This window comes from Oncorhynchus tshawytscha, linkage group LG17, assembly GCF_018296145.1.
Source record: "Oncorhynchus tshawytscha isolate Ot180627B linkage group LG17, Otsh_v2.0, whole genome shotgun sequence".
Lineage (NCBI taxonomy): Eukaryota > Metazoa > Chordata > Actinopteri > Salmoniformes > Salmonidae > Oncorhynchus > Oncorhynchus tshawytscha.
In genome coordinates, this window is record NC_056445.1 from 23,172,460 (window position 1) to 23,192,203 (window position 19,744).

The 19,744-nt window shown below is 44.2% G+C and overlaps 1 protein-coding gene across 1 annotated transcript in view; it reads left to right on the plus strand.

Moving 5' to 3' along the window:
- LOC112237188 (ankyrin repeat and sterile alpha motif domain-containing protein 1B) overlaps nucleotides 1-19,744 on the plus strand; it is a 394,948-nt gene that overhangs the window by 147,063 nt on the left and 228,141 nt on the right. The window contains 3 exon segments of the mRNA XM_042299987.1: nucleotides 12,707-12,808; nucleotides 18,694-18,798; nucleotides 18,801-18,821. Of these exon segments, the coding sequence (XP_042155921.1) occupies nucleotides 12,707-12,808; nucleotides 18,694-18,798; nucleotides 18,801-18,821 (228 nt within the window).

The following is a 19,744-nucleotide window of genomic DNA, read 5'->3' on the forward strand; positions in this document are numbered from 1 at the left end:
ATATGGAAAAGAGAGTAGACAGTATACGATATGGAGAGAGAGTAGACAGTATACGATATGGAAAGAGAGTAGACAGTATACGATATGGAGAGAGTAGACAGTATACGATATGGAAAGAGAGTAGACAGTATACGATATGGAAAGAGAGTAGACAGTATACGATATGGAGAGAGAGTAGACAGTATACGATATGGAAAGAGAGTAGACAGTATACGATATGGAGAGAGAGTAGACAGTATACGATATGGAAAGAGAGTAGACAGTAGACGATATGGAAAGAGAGAGTAGACAGTATACGATATGGAAAGAGAGTAGACAGTATACGATATGGAGAGAGAGTAGACAGTATACGATATGGAAAGAGAGTAGACAGTATACGATATGGAGAGAGTAGACAGTAGACGATATGGAAAGAGAGAGTAGACAGTATACGATATGGAAAGAGAGTAGACAGTATACGATATGGAGAGAGAGAGTAGACAGTATACGATATGGAAAGAGAGTAGACAGTATACGATATGGAGAGAGAGTAGACAGTAGACGATATGGAAAGAGAGTAGACAGTATACGATATGGAAAGAGAGTAGACAGTAGACGATATGGAAAGAGAGTAGACAGTAGACGATATGGAGAGAGAGAGTAGACAGTATACGATATGGAAAGAGAGAGTAGACAGTAGACGATATGGAAAGAGAGTAGACAGTATACGATATGGAAAGAGAGTAGACAGTAGACGATATGGAGAGAGAGAGTAGACAGTATACGATATGGAGAGAGTAGACAGTATACGATATGGAAAGAGAGTAGACAGTAGACGATATGGAAAGAGAGAGTAGACAGTATACGATATGGAAAGAGAGTAGACAGTAGACGATATGGAGAGAGAGAGTAGACAGTATACGATATGGAGAGAGAGACAGTATACGATATGGAGAGAGAGACAGTATACGATATGGAGAGAGAGACAGTAGACGATATGGAGAGAGAGACAGTATACGATATGGAGAGAGAGTAGACAGTAGACGATATGGGAGAGAGAGTAGACAGTATACGATATAGACAGTATACGATATGGGAGAGAGACAGTATACGATATGGAGAGAGAGACAGTATACGATATGGAGAGAGAGACAGTATACAATATGGAGAGAGAGACAGTAGACGATATGGAGAGAGAGTAGACAGTATACGATATGGAGAGAGAGACAGTATACGATATGGAGAGAGAGAGTAGACAGTATACGATATGGAGAGAGAGACAGTATACGATATGGAGAGAGAGACAGTATACGATATGGAGAGAGACAGTATACAATATGGAGAGAGAGACAGTAGACGATATGGAGAGAGAGACAGTATACGATATGGAGAGAGAGAGTAGACAGTAGACGATATGGAGAGAGAGAGTAGACAGTATACGATATGGAAAGAGAGAGTAGACAGTATATGATATGGAAAGAGAGTAGACAGTAGACGATATGGAGAGAGAGAGTAGACAGTATACGATATGGAGAGAGAGAGACAGTAGACGATACGTAGAGAGAGAGAGACAGTAGACGATATGGAGAGAGAGAGAGTAGGGGACAGTAGATGAGAGAGAGAGAAGACAGTTGATAATATGGAGAGAGAGAGAAGACAGTTGATAATATGGAGAGAGAGAGTAGACAGTCGACGATATGGAGAGAGAGAGTAGACAGTCGACGATATGGAGAGAGAGAGAAGACAGACGATATGGAGAGAGAGTAGACAGTCGACGATATGGAGAGAGAGAGAAGACAGACGATATGAGAGAGATAGTAGACCGTAGACGATATGGAGAGAGAGTAGACCGTAGACGATATGGAGAGAGAGTAGACCGTAGACGATATGGAGAGAGAGAGAGACAGTAGACGATATATATATATATATATATATATATATAGAGAGAGAGAGAGAGAGAGAGTAGACGATATGGAGAGAGAGAGAGACAGTAGACGATATATATATAGAGAGAGAGAGAGAGTAGACCGTAGATGATATGAGAGAGAGAGAGACAGTAGACGATATATATATAGAGAGAGAGAGAGAGTAGACCGTAGATGATATGGAGAGAGAGAGAGACAGTAGACAATATATATATATATATATATATATATATATATATATATATAGAGAGAGAGAGAGAGAGAGAGAGTAGACAGTCGACGAAATGGAGAGAGACAGTAGACGATATATAGGTAGAGAGAGAGAGAGAAGACGATATATATATATATATATATAGAGAGAGAGAGAGAGAGAGTAGACAGTCGACGATATGGAGAGAGAGAGTAGACAGTCGACGATATGGAGAGAGAGAGTAGACCGTAGACGATATGGAGAGAGAGAGACAGTAGACGATATGGAGAGAGAGAGAGAGACAGTAGACTATATATATATATATATATATAGAGAGAGAGAGAGTAGATGATATGGAGAGAAAGAGAGAGAGAGAGAGAGAGAGACAGTAGACAATATATATATATAGAGAGAGAGAGTGAGAGAGAGAGAAATGTCTGTATGTGTAATGTTTACTGTTAATTTTTATTGTTTATTTCACTTTTGTATATTATCTACCTCACTTGCTTTGGCAATGTTAACACATGTTTCCCATGTCAATAAAGCCCCTTGAATTGAATTGAATTAAGAGAGACAGTAGACGATATAGAGAGAGAGAGAGAGCGAGAGAGACAGTAGACGATGATATGAAGAGAGAGAGAGAGACAGTAGACGATATGGAGAGAGAGTAGACAGTCGACAGTCGACGATATGGAGAGAGAGAGTCGACAGTCGACTACATGGAGAGAGAGAGTAGACAGTCGACAGTCGTCGATATGGAGAGAGAGAGTAGGCAGTCGGCAGTCGTCGATATGGAGAGAGAGAGTAGACAGTCGACAGTCGTCGATATGGAGAGAGAGAGTAGACAGTCGACAGACGACGACATGGAGAGAGAGAGTAGACAGTCGACAGTCGACGATATGGAGAGAGTAGACAGTATACGATATGGAAAGAGAGTAGACAGTAGACGATATGGAGAGAGAGAGTAGACAGTATACGATATGGAGAGAGAGAGTAGACAGTCGACAGTCGACGATATGGAGAGAGAGAGTAGACAGTATACGATATGGAGAGAGAGAGTAGACAGTATACGATATGGAGAGAGAGAGTAGACAGTCGACAGTCGACGATATGGAGAGAGAGAGTAGACAGTATACGATATGGAAAGAGAGTAGACAGTATACGATATGGAAAGAGAGTAGACAGTATACGATATGGAAAGAGAGTAGACAGTATACGATATGGAAAGAGAGTAGACAGTATACGATATGGGAGAGAGAGTAGACAGTAGACGATATGGAGAGAGAGTAGACAGTATACGATATGGAGAGAGAGTAGACAGTATACAATATGGAAAGAGAGTAGACAGTAGACGATATGGAGAGAGTAGACAGTATACGATATGGAAAGAGAGTAGACAGTATACGATATGGAAAGAGAGTAGACAGTAGACGATATGGAGAGAGAGAGTAGACAGTATACGATATGGAGAGAGAGAGTAGACAGTATACGATATGGAGAGAGTAGACAGTATACGATATGGAAAAGAGTAGACAGTAGACGATATGGAGAGAGTAGACAGTATACGATATGGAAAGAGAGTAGACAGTAGACGATATGGAGAGAGTAGACAGTATACGATATGGAAAGAGAGTAGACAGTAGACGATATGGAGAGAGAGAGTAGACAGTATACGATATGGAGATAGAGACAGTAGACGATACGTAGAGAGAGAGACAGTAGACAATATGGAGAGAGAGAGAGTAGACATTATACGATATGGAGAGAGAGACAGTAGACGATATGGAGAGAGAGAGTAGACAGTATACGATATGGAGAGAGAGACAGTAGACGATACGTAGAGAGAGAGACAGTAGACGATATGGAGAGAGAGAGAGTAGACAGTATACGATATGAGAGAGAGACAGTAGACGATACGTAGAGAGAGAGAGACAGTAGACGATATGGAGAGAGAGAGTAGACAGTATACGATATGGAGAGAGAGACAGTAGACGATATGGAGAGAGAGAGTAGACAGTATACGATATGGAGAGAGAGAGTAGACAGTATACGATATGGAGAGAGAGAGTAGACAGTATACGATATGGAGAGAGAGACAGTAGACGATATGGAGAGAGAGAGAGTAGACCGTAGACGATATGGAGAGAGAGAGACAGTAGACGATATGGAGAGAGAGAGAGAGACAGTAGACGATAAATATATATATATAGAGAGAGAGAGAGAGTAGACCGTAGACGATATGGAGAGAGAGAGAGTAGACCGTAGACGATATGGAGAGAGAGAGTAGACCGTAGACGATATGGAGAGAGAGAGACAGTAGACGATATGGAGAGAGAGAGAGAGACAGTAGACGATAAATATATATATATAGAGAGAGAGAGAGAGAGTAGACCGTAGACGATATGGAGAGAGAGAGAGTAGACCGTAGACGATATGGAGAGAGAGAGTAGACCGTAGACGATATGGGAGAGAGAGAGTAGACCGTAGACGATATGGGAGAGAGAGAGTAGACCGTAGACGATATGGAGAGAGAGAGAGTAGACCGTAGACGATATGGAGAGAGAGAGTAGACCGTAGACGATATGGAGAGAGAGAGTAGACCGTAGACGATATGGAGAGAGAGAGAGTAGAGAGAGAGTAGAATTGAATTAATTCAATTCAATTCAAGGGGCTTTATTGACATGGGAAACATGTGTTAACATTGCCAAAGCAAGTGAATTAATTCAATTCAATTCAAGGGGCTTTATTGACATGGGAAACATGTGTTAACATTGCCAAAGCAAGTGAGGTAGATAATATACAAAAGTGAAATAAACAATAAAAATTAACAGTAAACATTACACATACAGACATTTCTCTCTCTCTCACTCTCTCTCTATATATATATTGTCTACTGTCTCTCTCTCTCTCTCTCTCTCTCTTTCTCTCCATATCATCTACTCTCTCTCTCTCTATATATATATATATTTATCGTCTACTGTCTCTCTCTCTCTCTCCATATCGTCTACTGTCTCTCTCTCTCCATATCGTCTACGGTCTACTCTCTCTCTCTCCATATCGTCTACGGTCTACTCTCTCTCTCCATATCGTCTACGGTCTACTCTCTCTCTCTCCATATCGTCTACGGTCTACTCTCTCTCTCTCCATATCGTCTACGGTCTACTCTCTCTCTCTCCATATCGTCGACTGTCTTCTCTCTCTCTCTCTCTCTATATATATATATTGTATTCTCTCTCTCTCTCTCTCTATATATATATTGTCTACTCTCTCTCTCTCTCTCTCTCTATATATATCGTCTACTGTCTCTCTCTCTCTCCATATCATCTACGGTCTACTCTCTCTCTATATATATATCGTCTACTGTCTCTCTCTCTCTCCATATCGTCTACTCTCTCTCTCTCTCTCTCTCTCTCTCTCTATATATATATTGTCTACTCTCTCTCTCTATATATATATTGTCTACTCTCTCTCTCTCTATATATATATTGTCTACTCTCTCTCTCTCTCTCTCTCTCTCTCTCTCTCTCTATATATATATCGTCTACTGTCTCTCTCTCTCTCCATATCATCTACGGTCTACTCTCTCTCTCTCTATATATATATTGTCTACTGTCTCTCTCTCTCTCCATATCGTATACTCTCTCTCTCTCTCTCTCTCTCTCTATATATATATATATATATCGTCTACTGTCTCTCTCTCTCTCCATATCGTCTACGGTCTACTCTCTCTCTCTCCATATCGTCTACGGTCTACTCTCTCTCTCTCCATATCGTCTGTCTTCTCTCTCTCTCCATATCGTCGACTGTCTTCTCTCTCTCTCCATATCGTCTGTCTTCTCTCTCTCTCCATATCGTCGACTGTCTACTCTCTCTCTCCATATCGTCGACTGTCTACTCTCTCTCTCCATATCGTCGACTGTCTACTCTCTCTCTCCATATCGTCGACTGTCTACTCTCTCTCTCCATATTGTCGACTGTCTACTCTCTCTCCACATATCGTCGACTGTCTACTCTCTCTCTCCATATTGTCGACTGTCTACTCTCTCTCTCCATATCGTCGACTGTCTACTCTCTCTCTCCATATTGTCGACTGTCTACTCTCTCTCTCCATATTATCAACTGTCTTCTCTCTCTCTCATCTACTGTCCCCTACTCTCTCTCTCTCCATATCGTCTACTGTCTCTCTCTCTACGTATCGTCTACTGTCTCTCTCTCCATATCGTATACTGTCTACTCTCTCTCTCCATATCGTCTACTGTCTACTCTCTCTCTCCATATCGTCTACTGTCTACTCTCTCTCCATATCGTCTACTGTCTCTCTCTCTCTACGTATCGTCTACTGTCTCTCTCTCCATATCGTCTACTGTCTACTCTCTCTCTCCATATCGTCTACTGTCTCTCTCTCTCTACGTATCGTCTACTGTCTCTCTCTCCATATCGTCTACTGTCTACTCTCTCTCTCCATATCGACGACTGTCGACTGTCTACTCTCTCTCTCCATATCGTATACTGTCTACTCTCTCTCTCCATATCGTATACTGTCTACTCTCTCTCTCCATATCGTATACTGTCTACTCTCTCTCTCCATATCGTATACTGTCTACTCTCTCTCTCCATATCGTATACTGTCTACTCTCTCTCTCCATATCGTATACTGTCTACTCTCTCTCTCCATATCGTATACTGTCTACTCTCTCTCTCCATATCGTATACTGTCTACTCTCTTTCCATATCGTATACTGTCTACTGTCTCTCTCTCTCTACGTATCGTCTATTCTCTCTCTCTCTCCATATCGTCTACTCTACTGTCTCTCTCTCTTTCTCCATATCGTCTCTCTCTCTCCATATAGTGTACTCTCTCTCCATATCGTCTACTCTCTCTCTCTCTCTCTCCCCCATATCGTCTACTGTCTCTCTCTCTCTCTCTCTCTCTCTCTCTCTCTCCATATCGTCTATTGTCTCTCTCTCTCTCTCTCTCCATATCGTCTACTCTCTCTCTCTCTCCACATCATCTACTGTCTCTCTCTCTCTCTCCATATCGTCTACTGTCTCTCTCTCTCTCTCATATCGTCTACTGGCTCTCTCTCCATCTACGGTCTACTCTCTCTCTCTATATATATATTGTCTTCTGTCTCTCTCTCTCTCCATATCGTCTACTCTCTCTCTCTCTCTCTCTATATATATATATATATATATATATATATATATCGTCTACTGTCTCTCTCTCTCTCCATATCGTCTACGGTCTACTCTCTCTCTCTCCATATCGTCTGTCTTCTCTCTCTCTCCATATCGTCGACTGTCTACTCTCTCTCTCCATATCGTCGACTGTCTACTCTCTCTCTCCATATTGTCGACTGTCTACTCTCTCTCTCCATATTATCAACTGTCTTCTCTCTCTCTCATCTACTGTCCCCTACTCTCTCTCTCTCCATATCGTCTACTGTCTCTCTCTCTCTACGTATCGTCTACTGTCTCTCTCTCCATATCGTATACTGTCTACTCTCTCTCTCCATATCGTCTACTGTCTCTCTCTCTCTACGTATCGTCTACTGTCTCTCTCTCCATATCGTATACTGTCTACTCTCTCTCTCCATATCGTCTACTGTCTACTCTCTCCATATCGTATACTGTCTCTCTCTCTCTACGTATCGTCTACTGTCTCTCTCTCTCTACGTATCGTCTACTGTCTCTCTCTCCATATCGTATACTGTCTACTCTCTCTCTCCATATCGTCTACTGTCTCTCTCTCTCTACGTATCGTCTACTGTCTCTCTCTCCATATCGTATACTGTCTACTCTCTCTCTCCATATCGTCTACTGTCTACTCTCTTTCCATATCGTATACTGTCTACTCTTTCCATATCGTATACTGTCTACTCTCTCCATATCGTATACTGTCTACTCTCTCTCTCCATATCGTCTACTGTCTACTCTCTTTCCATATCGTATACTGTCTACTCTCTCCATATCGTCTACTGTCTCTCTCTCCATATCGTATACTGTCTACTCTCTCCATATCGTCTACTGTCTCTCTCTCCATATCGTATACTGTCTACTCTCTCCATATCGTATACTGTCTACTCTCTCCATATCGTATACTGTCTACTCTCTCCATATCGTATACTGTCTACTCTCTCCATATCGTATACTGTCTCTCTCTCCATATCGTATACTGTCTACTCTCTCCATATCGTATACTGTCTACTCTCTCCATATCGTATACTGTCTACTCTCTCCATATCGTATACTGTCTACTCTCTCCATATCGTATACTGTCTACTCTCTCCATATCGTATACTGTCTCTCTCTCCATATCGTATACTGTCTACTCTCTCCATATCGTATACTGTCTACTCTCTCCATATCGTCTACTGTCTCTCTCTCTCTACGTATCGTCTACTGTCTCTCTCTCCATATCGTATACTGTCTACTCTCTCTCTCCATATCGTCTACTGTCTACTCTCTTTCCATATCGTATACTGTCTACTCTCTCTCTCTCCATATCGTATACTGTCTACTCTCTCTCTCCATATCGTATACTGTCTCTCTCTCCATATCGTCTACTGTCTACTCTCTCCATATCGTATACTGTCTACTCTCTCCATATCGTCTACTGTCTACTCTCTCCATATCGTATACTGTCTACTCTCTTTCCATATCGTATACTGTCTACTCTCTCCATATCGTCTACTGTCTCTCTCTCTCTCCATATCGTCTACTGTCTACTCTCTCCATATCGTATACTGTCTACTCTCTCCATATCGACGACTGCCTACTGTCTACTCTCTCTCTCCATATCGACGACTGCCGACTGTCTACTCTCTCTCTCCATATCGACGACTGTCGACTGTCTACTCTCTCTCTCCATATCGTCGACTGTCTACTCTCTCTCTCCATATCGTATACTGTCTACTCTCTCTCTCCATATCGTATACTGTCTACTCTCTCCATATCGTATACTGTCTACTCTCTCCATATCGACGACTGTCGACTGTCTACTCTCTCTCTCCATATCGACGACTGTCGACTGTCTACTCTCTCTCTCCATGTAGTCGACTGTCGACTCTCTCTCTCCATATCGTCGACTGCCGACTGTCTACTCTCTCTCTCCATATCGACGACTGTCGACTGTCTACTCTCTCTCTCCATATCGTCGACTGTCGACTGTCTACTCTCTCTCTCCATATCGTCGACTGTCGACTCTCTCTCTCCATATCGTCGACTGTCGACTGTCTACTCTCTCTCTCCATGTAGTCGACTGTCGACTCTCTCTCTCCATATCGTCGACTGCCGACTGTCTACTCTCTCTCTCCATATCGTCGACTGTCGACTGTCTACTCTCTCTCCATATCGTCTACTGTCTCTCTCTCTCTCTTCATATCATCGTCTACGCTCGCTCGCTCTCTCTCTCTCTCTATATCGTCTACTGTCTCTCTTAAAACCTCTTGAGCCTACTTGAGACGCAGACGTCCCACCTAGAGCTCTGGAAATGCAAATGCGCTACGCTACACGCTAATAGTATTAGTTAAAACGCAAACGTTCATTAAAATACACATGCTTGGTATTGAAATAAAGCTACAGTCATTGTGAATCTAGCCACTGAGTCAGATTTTTAAAATGCTTTTCGGCGAAAGCATGAGAAGCTATTATCTGATAGCATGCAACACCCCAAAAGACCCGTAGGGGATGTAAACAAAAGAATTAGCATAGTCGGCGCTACACAAACCGCACAATAAAATATAAAACATTAATTACCTTTGACCATCTTCTTTCTTGGCACACCTTGATGTCCCATAATCAATACTGGGTCTTTTTTGGATTAAATCGGTCCATATATAGCCTAGATATCGATCTATGAAGACTGTGTGATAAACGAAAAAAATAGCGTTTCATAACGTAACGTCATTTTTTAAAAGTTAAAAATTCGACGATAAACTTTCACAAAACACTTGAAATACCTTTCTAATGCAACTTTAGGTATAACTACACGTTAATAAGCTATAAAAATCATCAGGAGGCGATGTAAATTCGATAGTTGGTCGTGTGGAAAAATGTCCGGAAAAACACAGAGACAATGCCTCAGGTTGGTGGTCGGAGGAATCGGTTCCCTTTGGTCGGATCTACCAAGAATCAAATCAGAATCAAATGAGGAGACTCTATACATCCTGTGGAAGCTGTAGGTACTGCAAGCTCGGCCTCATTTAATACGGTTCACCTTTAACAATGGGTTGAAGTGGCGCATGGATATTTTTCCCATCTCCAGTGATCAGATTTTCCTGCGCTTTTCGATGAAACAGACGTTCTGTTATAGTCACAGCCGTGATTTAAACAGTTTTGGAAACGTCTGAGTGTTTTCTATCCACACATACTAATCATATGCATATACTATATTCCTGGCCTGAGTAGCAGGACGCCAAAATGTTGCGCGATTTTTAACAGAATTTCCGAAAAAGTAGGGGGGAGGCTTAACAGGTTAATTAATGTACACCACCTCTGTTACTAAACAATGATCACAAAAACCCACTGGGGTTATCATGGAGAGAGAAGGGGACAGTAGATGATATGGAGAGAGACAGTAGTGTATGTGTCGAAAGAGAGACAGTAGTTGATATGTAGAGGAGAGAGAGTAGATGATATAGAGAGAGAGAGACAGTAGTTGATATGTAGAAAGAGAGACAGTAGTTGATATGTAGAGGAGAGACAGTAGGTGATATGTAGAGGGAGAGAGCGTAGATGATATAGAGAGAGAGAGACAGTAGTTGATATGTAGAAAGAGAGACAGTAGTTGATATGTAGAAAGAGAGACAGTAGTTGATATGTAGAGGGAGAGAGAGTAGATGATATAGAGAGAGAGAGACAGTAGTTGATATGTAGAGGGAGAGAGAGTAGATGATATAGAGAGAGAGAGACAGTAGTTGATATGTAGAGGGAGAGAGAGTAGATGATATAGAGAGAGAGAGACAGTAGTTGATATGTAGAAAGAGAGACAGTAGTTGATATGTAGAAAGAGAGACAGTAGTTGATATGTAGAGGGAGAGAGAGTAGATGATATATATATAGAGAGAGAGAGAGAAGGGGACAGTAGATGATATGGAGAGAGAGACAGTAGTTGATATGTAGAGAGAGAGTAGATGATATGGAGAGAGAGACAGTAGATGATATGGAGAGAGAGACAGTAGTTGATATGTAGAGAGAGAGTAGATGATATGGAGAGAGAGACAGTAGATGATATGGAAAGAGGGAGAGAGACCGTAGATATGAAGAGAGAGGGGGACAATATATGATATATATATAGAGAGAGAAGGGGATAGTAGATATGGAGAGAGAAAGGGGGGACAGTAGATGATATGGAGAGAGACGGGGGCAGAGACAGTAGATGATATGGAGAGAGAGAGAGGGGGACAGAGACAGTAGATGAGATGGAGAGAGAGAGGGGACAGAGACAGTTGATGATATGGAGGAGAGAGAGAGAAGAAAGGGGGACAGTAGATGATATGGAGAGAGAGGGGGACAGGGACAGTTGATATGGAGAGAGAGAGAGGGGACAGAGACAATAGATGATATGTAGATGATATGGAGAGAGATGGGGGACCGGGACAGTTGATATGGAGAGAGAGAGCGGGGACAGAGACAGTAGATGATATGGAGAGAGAGAGAAGATATGTATATGGAGAGTAGATGATATGTAGATGATATGGGAGAGAGAGGGGGACAGAGACAGTAGATGAGATGGAGAGAGAGAGGGGACAGAGACAGTTGATGATATTGAGAGAGAGAGAGGACAGCAGAGGATATGGAGAGAGAGAGAGAGGGGGACAGAGACCGTAAATGATATGGAGAGAGGACAGTAGAGTATATGGAGAGAGAGAGAGGAGAGTAGAGGATATGGGAGAGAGAGAGGGGACAGTAGAGGATATGGAGAGAGAGAGGACAGTAGAGGATATGGGAGAGAGAGGACAGTAGAGGATATGGAGAGAGAGAGAAGACAGTAGAGGATATGGAGAGAGAGAGAGGACAGTAGAGGATATGGAGAGAGAGGACAGTAGAGGATATGGAGAGGGAGAGGACAGTAGAGGATATGGAGAGAGGGCGGGAGAGTTGTCTTGTCCTACAATCCCCTCCTCTCCCCCCTTATTTTCCTCAATCACTTCCTGTTTCCTCTGTTGTCTTGTTGCACTTCCTGTAAGGAACCTCGGGCAGCCATATTGTTTTTGTCCGTGGGGCTTATTTACGTAGATGAGTGACAGGCCTGTACCGGTATACTGTCTGACCCATGTCATCCACCCAACCTTCTCCTCTATCCATCAATCTGTGTGTGTGATACAGGATGGACACAGCTAGCTTCCTCTGTCGGTAAATTGTCAGACAGAAATACAGTGTGGATGTTTTCCTTGTAAATTTCTCCAAGTGAGTATATTTAGGATCTTTGTCCTCCTACACGCAACACTTTACAGTGCTTCCCCTTTAAAATGTGTATATAGATTTACTTGTTAAGGGAGTGTGTGCAAGAGGCTAGATTTGTGTGTGTGTGTGCGTGCGTGCTCGTGTGTGAGTGTCGGCTGGGTGCCTGTCTGACCCATGGTTTCGGTCTTCTGTCTGTCTGTTGCAGGTATTGATGCCAACATCACAGACTGCCAGGGAAGGACAGCTCTGGAGATCCTCAGAGAACACCCCGCACAGAAGTCCCAGCAAATCACTGCACTCATGCAAGGTACCACACATTAACACACACACATTAACATACACGCACATTAACATACACGCACATTAACATACACACACATTAACATACACGCACATTAGCATACACGCACATTAACATACACACACATTAACATACACGCACATTAACATATACGTACATTAACATACACGCACATTAACATACACGCACATTAACATACACACACACATACACGCACATTAACATACACGCACATTAACATACACGCACATTAGCATACACGCGCATTAACATACATGCGCATTAACATACACGCGCATTAACATACACGCACATTAACATACACACACATTAACATACACGCACATTAACATACACGCACATTAACATACACGCACATTAGCATACACGCACATTAACATACACACACATTAACATACACGCACATTAACATACACGCACATTAACATACACGCACATTAGCATACACGCACATTAACATACACACACATTAACATACACGCGCATTAACATACACGCACATTAACATACACACACATTAACATACACGCACATTAACATACACGCACATTAACATACACGCACATTAACATACACGCACATTAACATACACGCACATTAACATACACGCACATTAGCATACACGCACATTAACATACACACACATTAACATACACACACATTAACATACACGCGCATTAACATACACGCACATTAACATACACGCACATTAACATACACGCACATTAGCATACACGCGCATTAACATACACGCACATTAACATACACGCGCATTAACATACACGCACATTAACATACACGCACATTAACATACACGCGCATTAACATACACGCACATTAACATACACGCACATTAACATACACGCGCATTAACATACACGCGCATTAACATACACACACATTAACATACACACACGTACCCATGTGTTTACACACCGCCCTCCCTCTCCCTCGTCGTGACAGTGTAAGTTGTTGTTTAGAGTACCAGGCGGTGTAGTGTCCGGATGTGTGCAGATTGTGTGCAGATTGAGACAAGTCGTTCCAGGAAGTTTATTTGACCAATGGGGAACAAGAACAATGTGAGCCCTCTGTGTTGCTCTTCCTATACACAGGGGGATTCTCTTAAGCAACCTAATGCTTCAGCCATTGTCTTCTGCTCTCAGAGAACGATGCACTGTTGTCACTAGTCCTGAGGTGTTAGTGTAGGATAATGAATTCACGGGTTAACTCATTGTGTTGAGTGGCCTGGTTATCTGCAGTTATGGCTAAGCCCCTAGAAAGACTCTGGGATGTTCTGTAGGAGTGAGTGGTTTTGGGTTTGTGGATGTGAATTTGGATGTCTTGTTTGTCCTTTTCATGCGGCAAATACAACAAGTGTAGACTTTACCATGAAATACTTCCTTACAAGCCCTTAACCAACAGTGCAGTTCAAGAAGAGTTAAGAACATATTTACCAAGTAGACTAAAATACAAAGTAACACAATAAGAATAACAATAACAAGGCTATATACAGGGGGCACCGGTACCGAGTCAGTGTGGTGGGGTACAGGCTAGTTGAGGTAATTTGTACATGTAGGTGGGGGTGAAGTGACTATGCATAGGTAATAAACAGCGAGTAGCAGCAGTGTACAAAAGGAAGGGGTCAATGTAAATTGTCTGGTGGCGATTTGACTAATTATTCAGCAGTCTTATGGCTTGAGGGTAGAAGCTGTTGATGAGCCTTTTGGTCCTAGACTTGGCGCTCCGGTACCGCCGTGCGGTAGCAGAGATAACAGTCTTGGCCCCAGTGATGTACTGGGCCGTACGCACTACCCTCTGTAGCGCCTTACTGTCAGATGCCGAGCAGTTGCTATACCAGGTCGGTGATGCAACCGGTCAGGATGCTCTCGATGGTGCAGCTGTAGAACCTTTTGACGATCTGGGGACCCATATTTTCAGTCTCCTGAGGGGGAATAGGTGTTGTTGTGCCCCCTTCACGACTGTCTTGGTGTGTTTGGACCATGATAGTTCGTTGGCGATGTGGACACCAAGGTACTTAACTCCCGACCCGCTCCACTACAGCCCGTTGATGTTAATGGGGGCCTGTTTGACCCGCCTTTTCTTGTAGTCCACGATCCTCTCCTTGTCTTGCTCACATTAAGGGAGAGGTTGTTGTCCTGGCACCACACTGCCAGTTCTCTGACCTCCTCCCTATAGGCCGTCTCATTGTTGTCGGTGATCAGGCCTACTACTATTGTGTTATCAGCAAACTTGATGATGGTGTCGGAGTCATGTTTGCCCACGCAATCGTGGGTGAACAGGGAATACAGGAGGGGACTAAGTACACACCCCTGAGGGGCCCCAGTGTTAAGGATCAGCGTGGCAGACGTGTCCAGTTGAGAGCGATTGAGATTGCGTCATCTGTGGATCTGTTGGGGCGGTATGTGAATTGGAGTGGGTCTAGGGTGTCCGGGAGGATACTGTTGTGAGCCATGACCAGCCTTTCAAAGCATGGCTACTGACGTGAGTGCCACGGGGCGGTAATCGTTTAGCCAGGTTACCTTCGCTTCCTTGGGAACAGGGACTATGGTCATCTGCTTGAAACATGTAGGTATTACAGACTCGGTCAGGGAGAGGTTGAAAATGTCAGTGAAAACACTTGACAGTTGGTCCGTGCATGCTTTGAGTACACCTCCTGGTAATAAGTCTGGCCCAGTATCTTTGTGAATGTTGACCAAAGGTTTTGTTCACATCGGCTACCGAGAGCGTTATCACACAGTCATCCATAACAACTGGTGCTCTTGTGCATGCTTCAGTGTTGCTTGCCTCAAAGCGAGCATACAAGGCATTTAGCTCGTCTGGTAGGCTTGCGTCACTGGGTAGCTTGCGTCTGGGTTTCCCTTTGTAGTCCGTAATCGTTTTCAAGCCCTGTCACATCCGACGAGCGTCAGAGCTGGTGTTGTAGGATTCAATCTTAATCCTGTGTTGACATTTTGCTTGTTTGATGGTTCGTCTGAGGGCATAGCGGGATTTCTTCTAAGTGTCTGGATTAGTCTCCCGCTCCTTGAAAGTGGCAGCTCTAGCCCTTAGCTCGATGGGGATGTTGCCTGTAATCCATGGCTTCTGGTTGGGATATGTACGTACAGTCATTGTGGGGATGACGTTGTCGATGCTCTTATTGATGAAGCCGGTGACTGAGGTGGTGTATTCCTCAATGCCATTGGATGAATCCCGGAACATATTCCAGTCTGTGCTAGCAAAACATTCCTGTAGTGTAGCATCCGCGTCATCTGACCACTTCTGTATTGCGCAAGTCACTGGTACTTCCTGGGTTAGGCATTAGGGTTAGCAGTGTGGTTAGGGTTACCTTTAAAATCTGATTTGCTGACTTTGTGGCCAGTTAGCGACCACTCTGCAGTACTGCCTCCAGAACAAGATTCTTGACGTAAAACGCTGACCTGCGCATATGCTTCAGTCATACTGCACGAGACTCGAAGAGACACAAAAATGGTATCCACGAGTTCATCTGGCTCTGGGGAGCAGAAGAATGGCCCGAGTCTCCCTTTAATCACAGCTGTAGACTGGGGTTGACTAGACACCAGAGAAGACCAACAGTCTTGACCTGACATATAGAAGCTACAATCAGTGGTGATAGTAGAAGCCCTGCAGTCTGCTGTTGTGTTCCCTGTCTTTCTAACCACAGACAGACAGACAGACAGAGAGACAGACAGACAGAGAGACAGACAGAGAGACAGACAGACAGACAGTTCTAGATGATTTAGAGTAAACGGTAAAGAGATGGAAACAAAGGGGTGAATTCAGGGTCAGGAATGAGAGAGAGGGAGAGGTAGGTAGGTAGGGGGAGAGAAGGAGAAGGAGGGAGAGGTAGGTAGGGGGAGAGAAGGAGAAGGAGGGAGAGGTAGGTAGGGGAGAGAAGGAGGGAGAGGTAGGTAGGGGAAGAGAAGGAGGGAGAGGTAGGTAGGTAAGGGGGAGAGAAGGAGGGAGAGTTAGGTAGGGGGAGAGAAGGAGAAGGAGGGAGAGGTAGGTAGGTAGGGGAGAGAAGGAGGGAGAGGTAGGTAGGGGGAGAGAAGGAGGGAGAGGTAGGTAGGGGAGAGAAGGAGAAGGAGGGAGAGGTAGGTAGGGGGAGAGAAGGAGAAGGAGGGAGAGGTAGGTAGGTAGAGGGAGAGAAGGAGGGAGAGGTAGGTAGGGGTAGAGAAGGAGAAGGAGGGAGAGGTAGGTAGGTAGGGGGAGAGAAGGAGAAGGAGGGAGAGGAAGGTAGGTAGGGGGAGAGAAGGAGAAGGAGGGAAAATAATAGTGGGGATGAGAAGGAGAAAGACAGACAGAGGCAGGGGAGGAGAAGATCAAATCAAATCAAATTGATTTATTTCGCCCTTCATACATCAGCTGATATCTCAAAGTGCTGTACAGAAACCCAGCCTAAAACCCCAAACAGCAAGCAATGCAGGTGTAGAAGCACGGTGGCTAGGAAAAACTCCCTAGAAAGGCCAAAACCTAGGAAGAAACCTAGAGAGGAACCAGGCTATGTGGGGTGGCCAGTCCTCTTCTGGCTGTGCCGGGTGGAGATTATAACAGAACATGGCCAAGATGTTCAAATGTTCATAAATTATCAGCATGTTCGAATAATAAGAAGGCAGAACAGTTGAAACTGGAGCAGCAGCACGGCCAGGTGGACTGGGGACAGCAAGGAGTCATCATGTCAGGTAATCCTGGGGCATGGTCCTAGGGCTCAGGTCCTCCGAGAGAGAGGAGAGAATTAGAGAACGCACACTTAGATTCACACAGGACACCGAATAGGACAGGAGAAGTACTCCAGATATAACAAACTGACCCTAGACCCCCGACACATAAACTACTGCAGCATAAATACTGGAGGCTGAGACAGGAGGGGTCAGGAGACACTGTGGACCCATCCGAGGACACCCCCGGACAGGGCCAAACATAAATGATAAAGATAAATGCAGAGATTGTGACAGAAAGCAAATTCAGGGTTCAGCTGGGAGAGAGTGAATGGATCAGCTGCCTCCCATTTCCTGTCAGAGATAGAGAGTCAGAGGGAGAGAAAGTGGGATTTCATTCCGTGATTAATCCCACCTATTTAAACACAATAGTATTCAGTCATCATTATTCATGTATTTAAATGATTCAATCCATATATTTAAAAGTTATGTATGAATATCGTATGCCTTTTACACACACACACACACACACACACACACACACACACACACACACACACACACACACACACACACACACACACACACACACACACACACTGTGTTACAGTACCTCTGACTTTAGTTGGATCTTTCATACTAACACACTGCCAGCCTCCTGCCTTGTGACTAAACTCAACAAGCCTGCTGTGTGTGTGTTTGTTTGTGTAGTGTGTGTATGTTAGCTCATAGTTTCCTCCGGCTTCACACTCCCATTCCATACGCCTTGTGTGTGTTTTTGTATGTGGTTCACTGTCAGTACAATTAACTGGTTCCCTGCTCTATGTCTGCAACCCTTTGAACCCTGCAATCACATCACCATGCTATCGGTCTCTCTGTCTCTCTGTCTCTGTGCGTGTCTCTCTCTCTGTCTCTCTGTCTCTCTCTGTCTCTCTCTGTGTCTCTCTGTCTCTCTCTCTCGGTGTGTCTCTCTGTCTCTCTCTCTCTCTCTCTCTCTCTCTCTGTATCTCTGTGTGTCTCTCTGTCTCTCTCTGTCTCTCCCTCTCTCTCTCTCTCTCTGTGTGTCTCTCTCTCTCTGTCTGTCTCTCTCTCTGTGTCTCTCTGTCTCTCTCTCTCTGTCTCTCTGTCTGTCTCTGTCTGTCTCTCTCTCTCCTCTCTCCTCTCTCCTCTCTCTCCTCTCTCCTCTCTCTCCAGAATATATGATGGAGGAGATGATGGACAATAAGAGTGTGTTGATGGAGGAACCTATTTGCCAGTGTCCTGTCCCCACACCTCGCACATCTATCCCCTCTCCCTCCGCCTCCCCTCCCTCAGGCACAAAAGTAAGTACACCCACACACACATACAAACTTTTTCCACATTTGGTTACGTTGCGGCCTTATACTCAAAAGGATTAAATAAATAAAAAAAATCCTCACACAATACCCCATAATGAAACTTTGACAAATACTCAAATATCCTCCATCATTCTTAAATGAAGAAGTTTGGAACCACCAAGATTCTTCCTAGAGCTGGCCGCCTGGCCAAACTAGGAAATCAGGGGTGAAGGGTCTTTGTCAGAGAGGTGACCAAGAACCCGATGGACAACCATCTCTGCAGCACTCCACCAATCAGGCCTTTATGGTAGAGTGGCTTGACAGAAGCCACTCCTCAGTAAAAGGCACATGACAGCCCTCTTGGAGGCACCTAAAGACTCTCAGACCATGAAACAAGATTCTCTGGTCTGATGAAACCAAGATTGAACTCTTTGGCCTGAATGCCAAGCGTCACATCTGGCGGACTCCTAGCACCATCCCTACGGTGAAGCATTGTGGTGGCAGAATCATGCTGTGTGGATGTTTTTCAGCGGCATGGACTGGGAGACTAGTCAGGATGGAGGCAAAGATGAACGGAGCAAAGTACAGAGGGATCCTTGATGAAAACCTGCCCCAGAGTGCTCAGGACAGACTGGGGTGAAGGTTCACTTTCCAACAGGACAACGCGGGACTGGCTTCGGGATAAGTCTCTGAATGTCCTTGAGTGGCCCAGCTAGAGACCGGACTTGAACCCTATCGAACATCTCTTGAGAGACCTGACAATAGCTGCACAGCAACGCTCCCGTCCCAACCTGACAGAGCTTTAGAGGATCTGCAGAGAAGAATGGGAGAAGCTCCCCAAATACAGGTCTGCCAAGCTTGTAGCGTAATACACAAGAAGCCTCGAGGCTGTAATCGCTGCCAAAGGTGCTTCAAGAAAGTACCGAGTA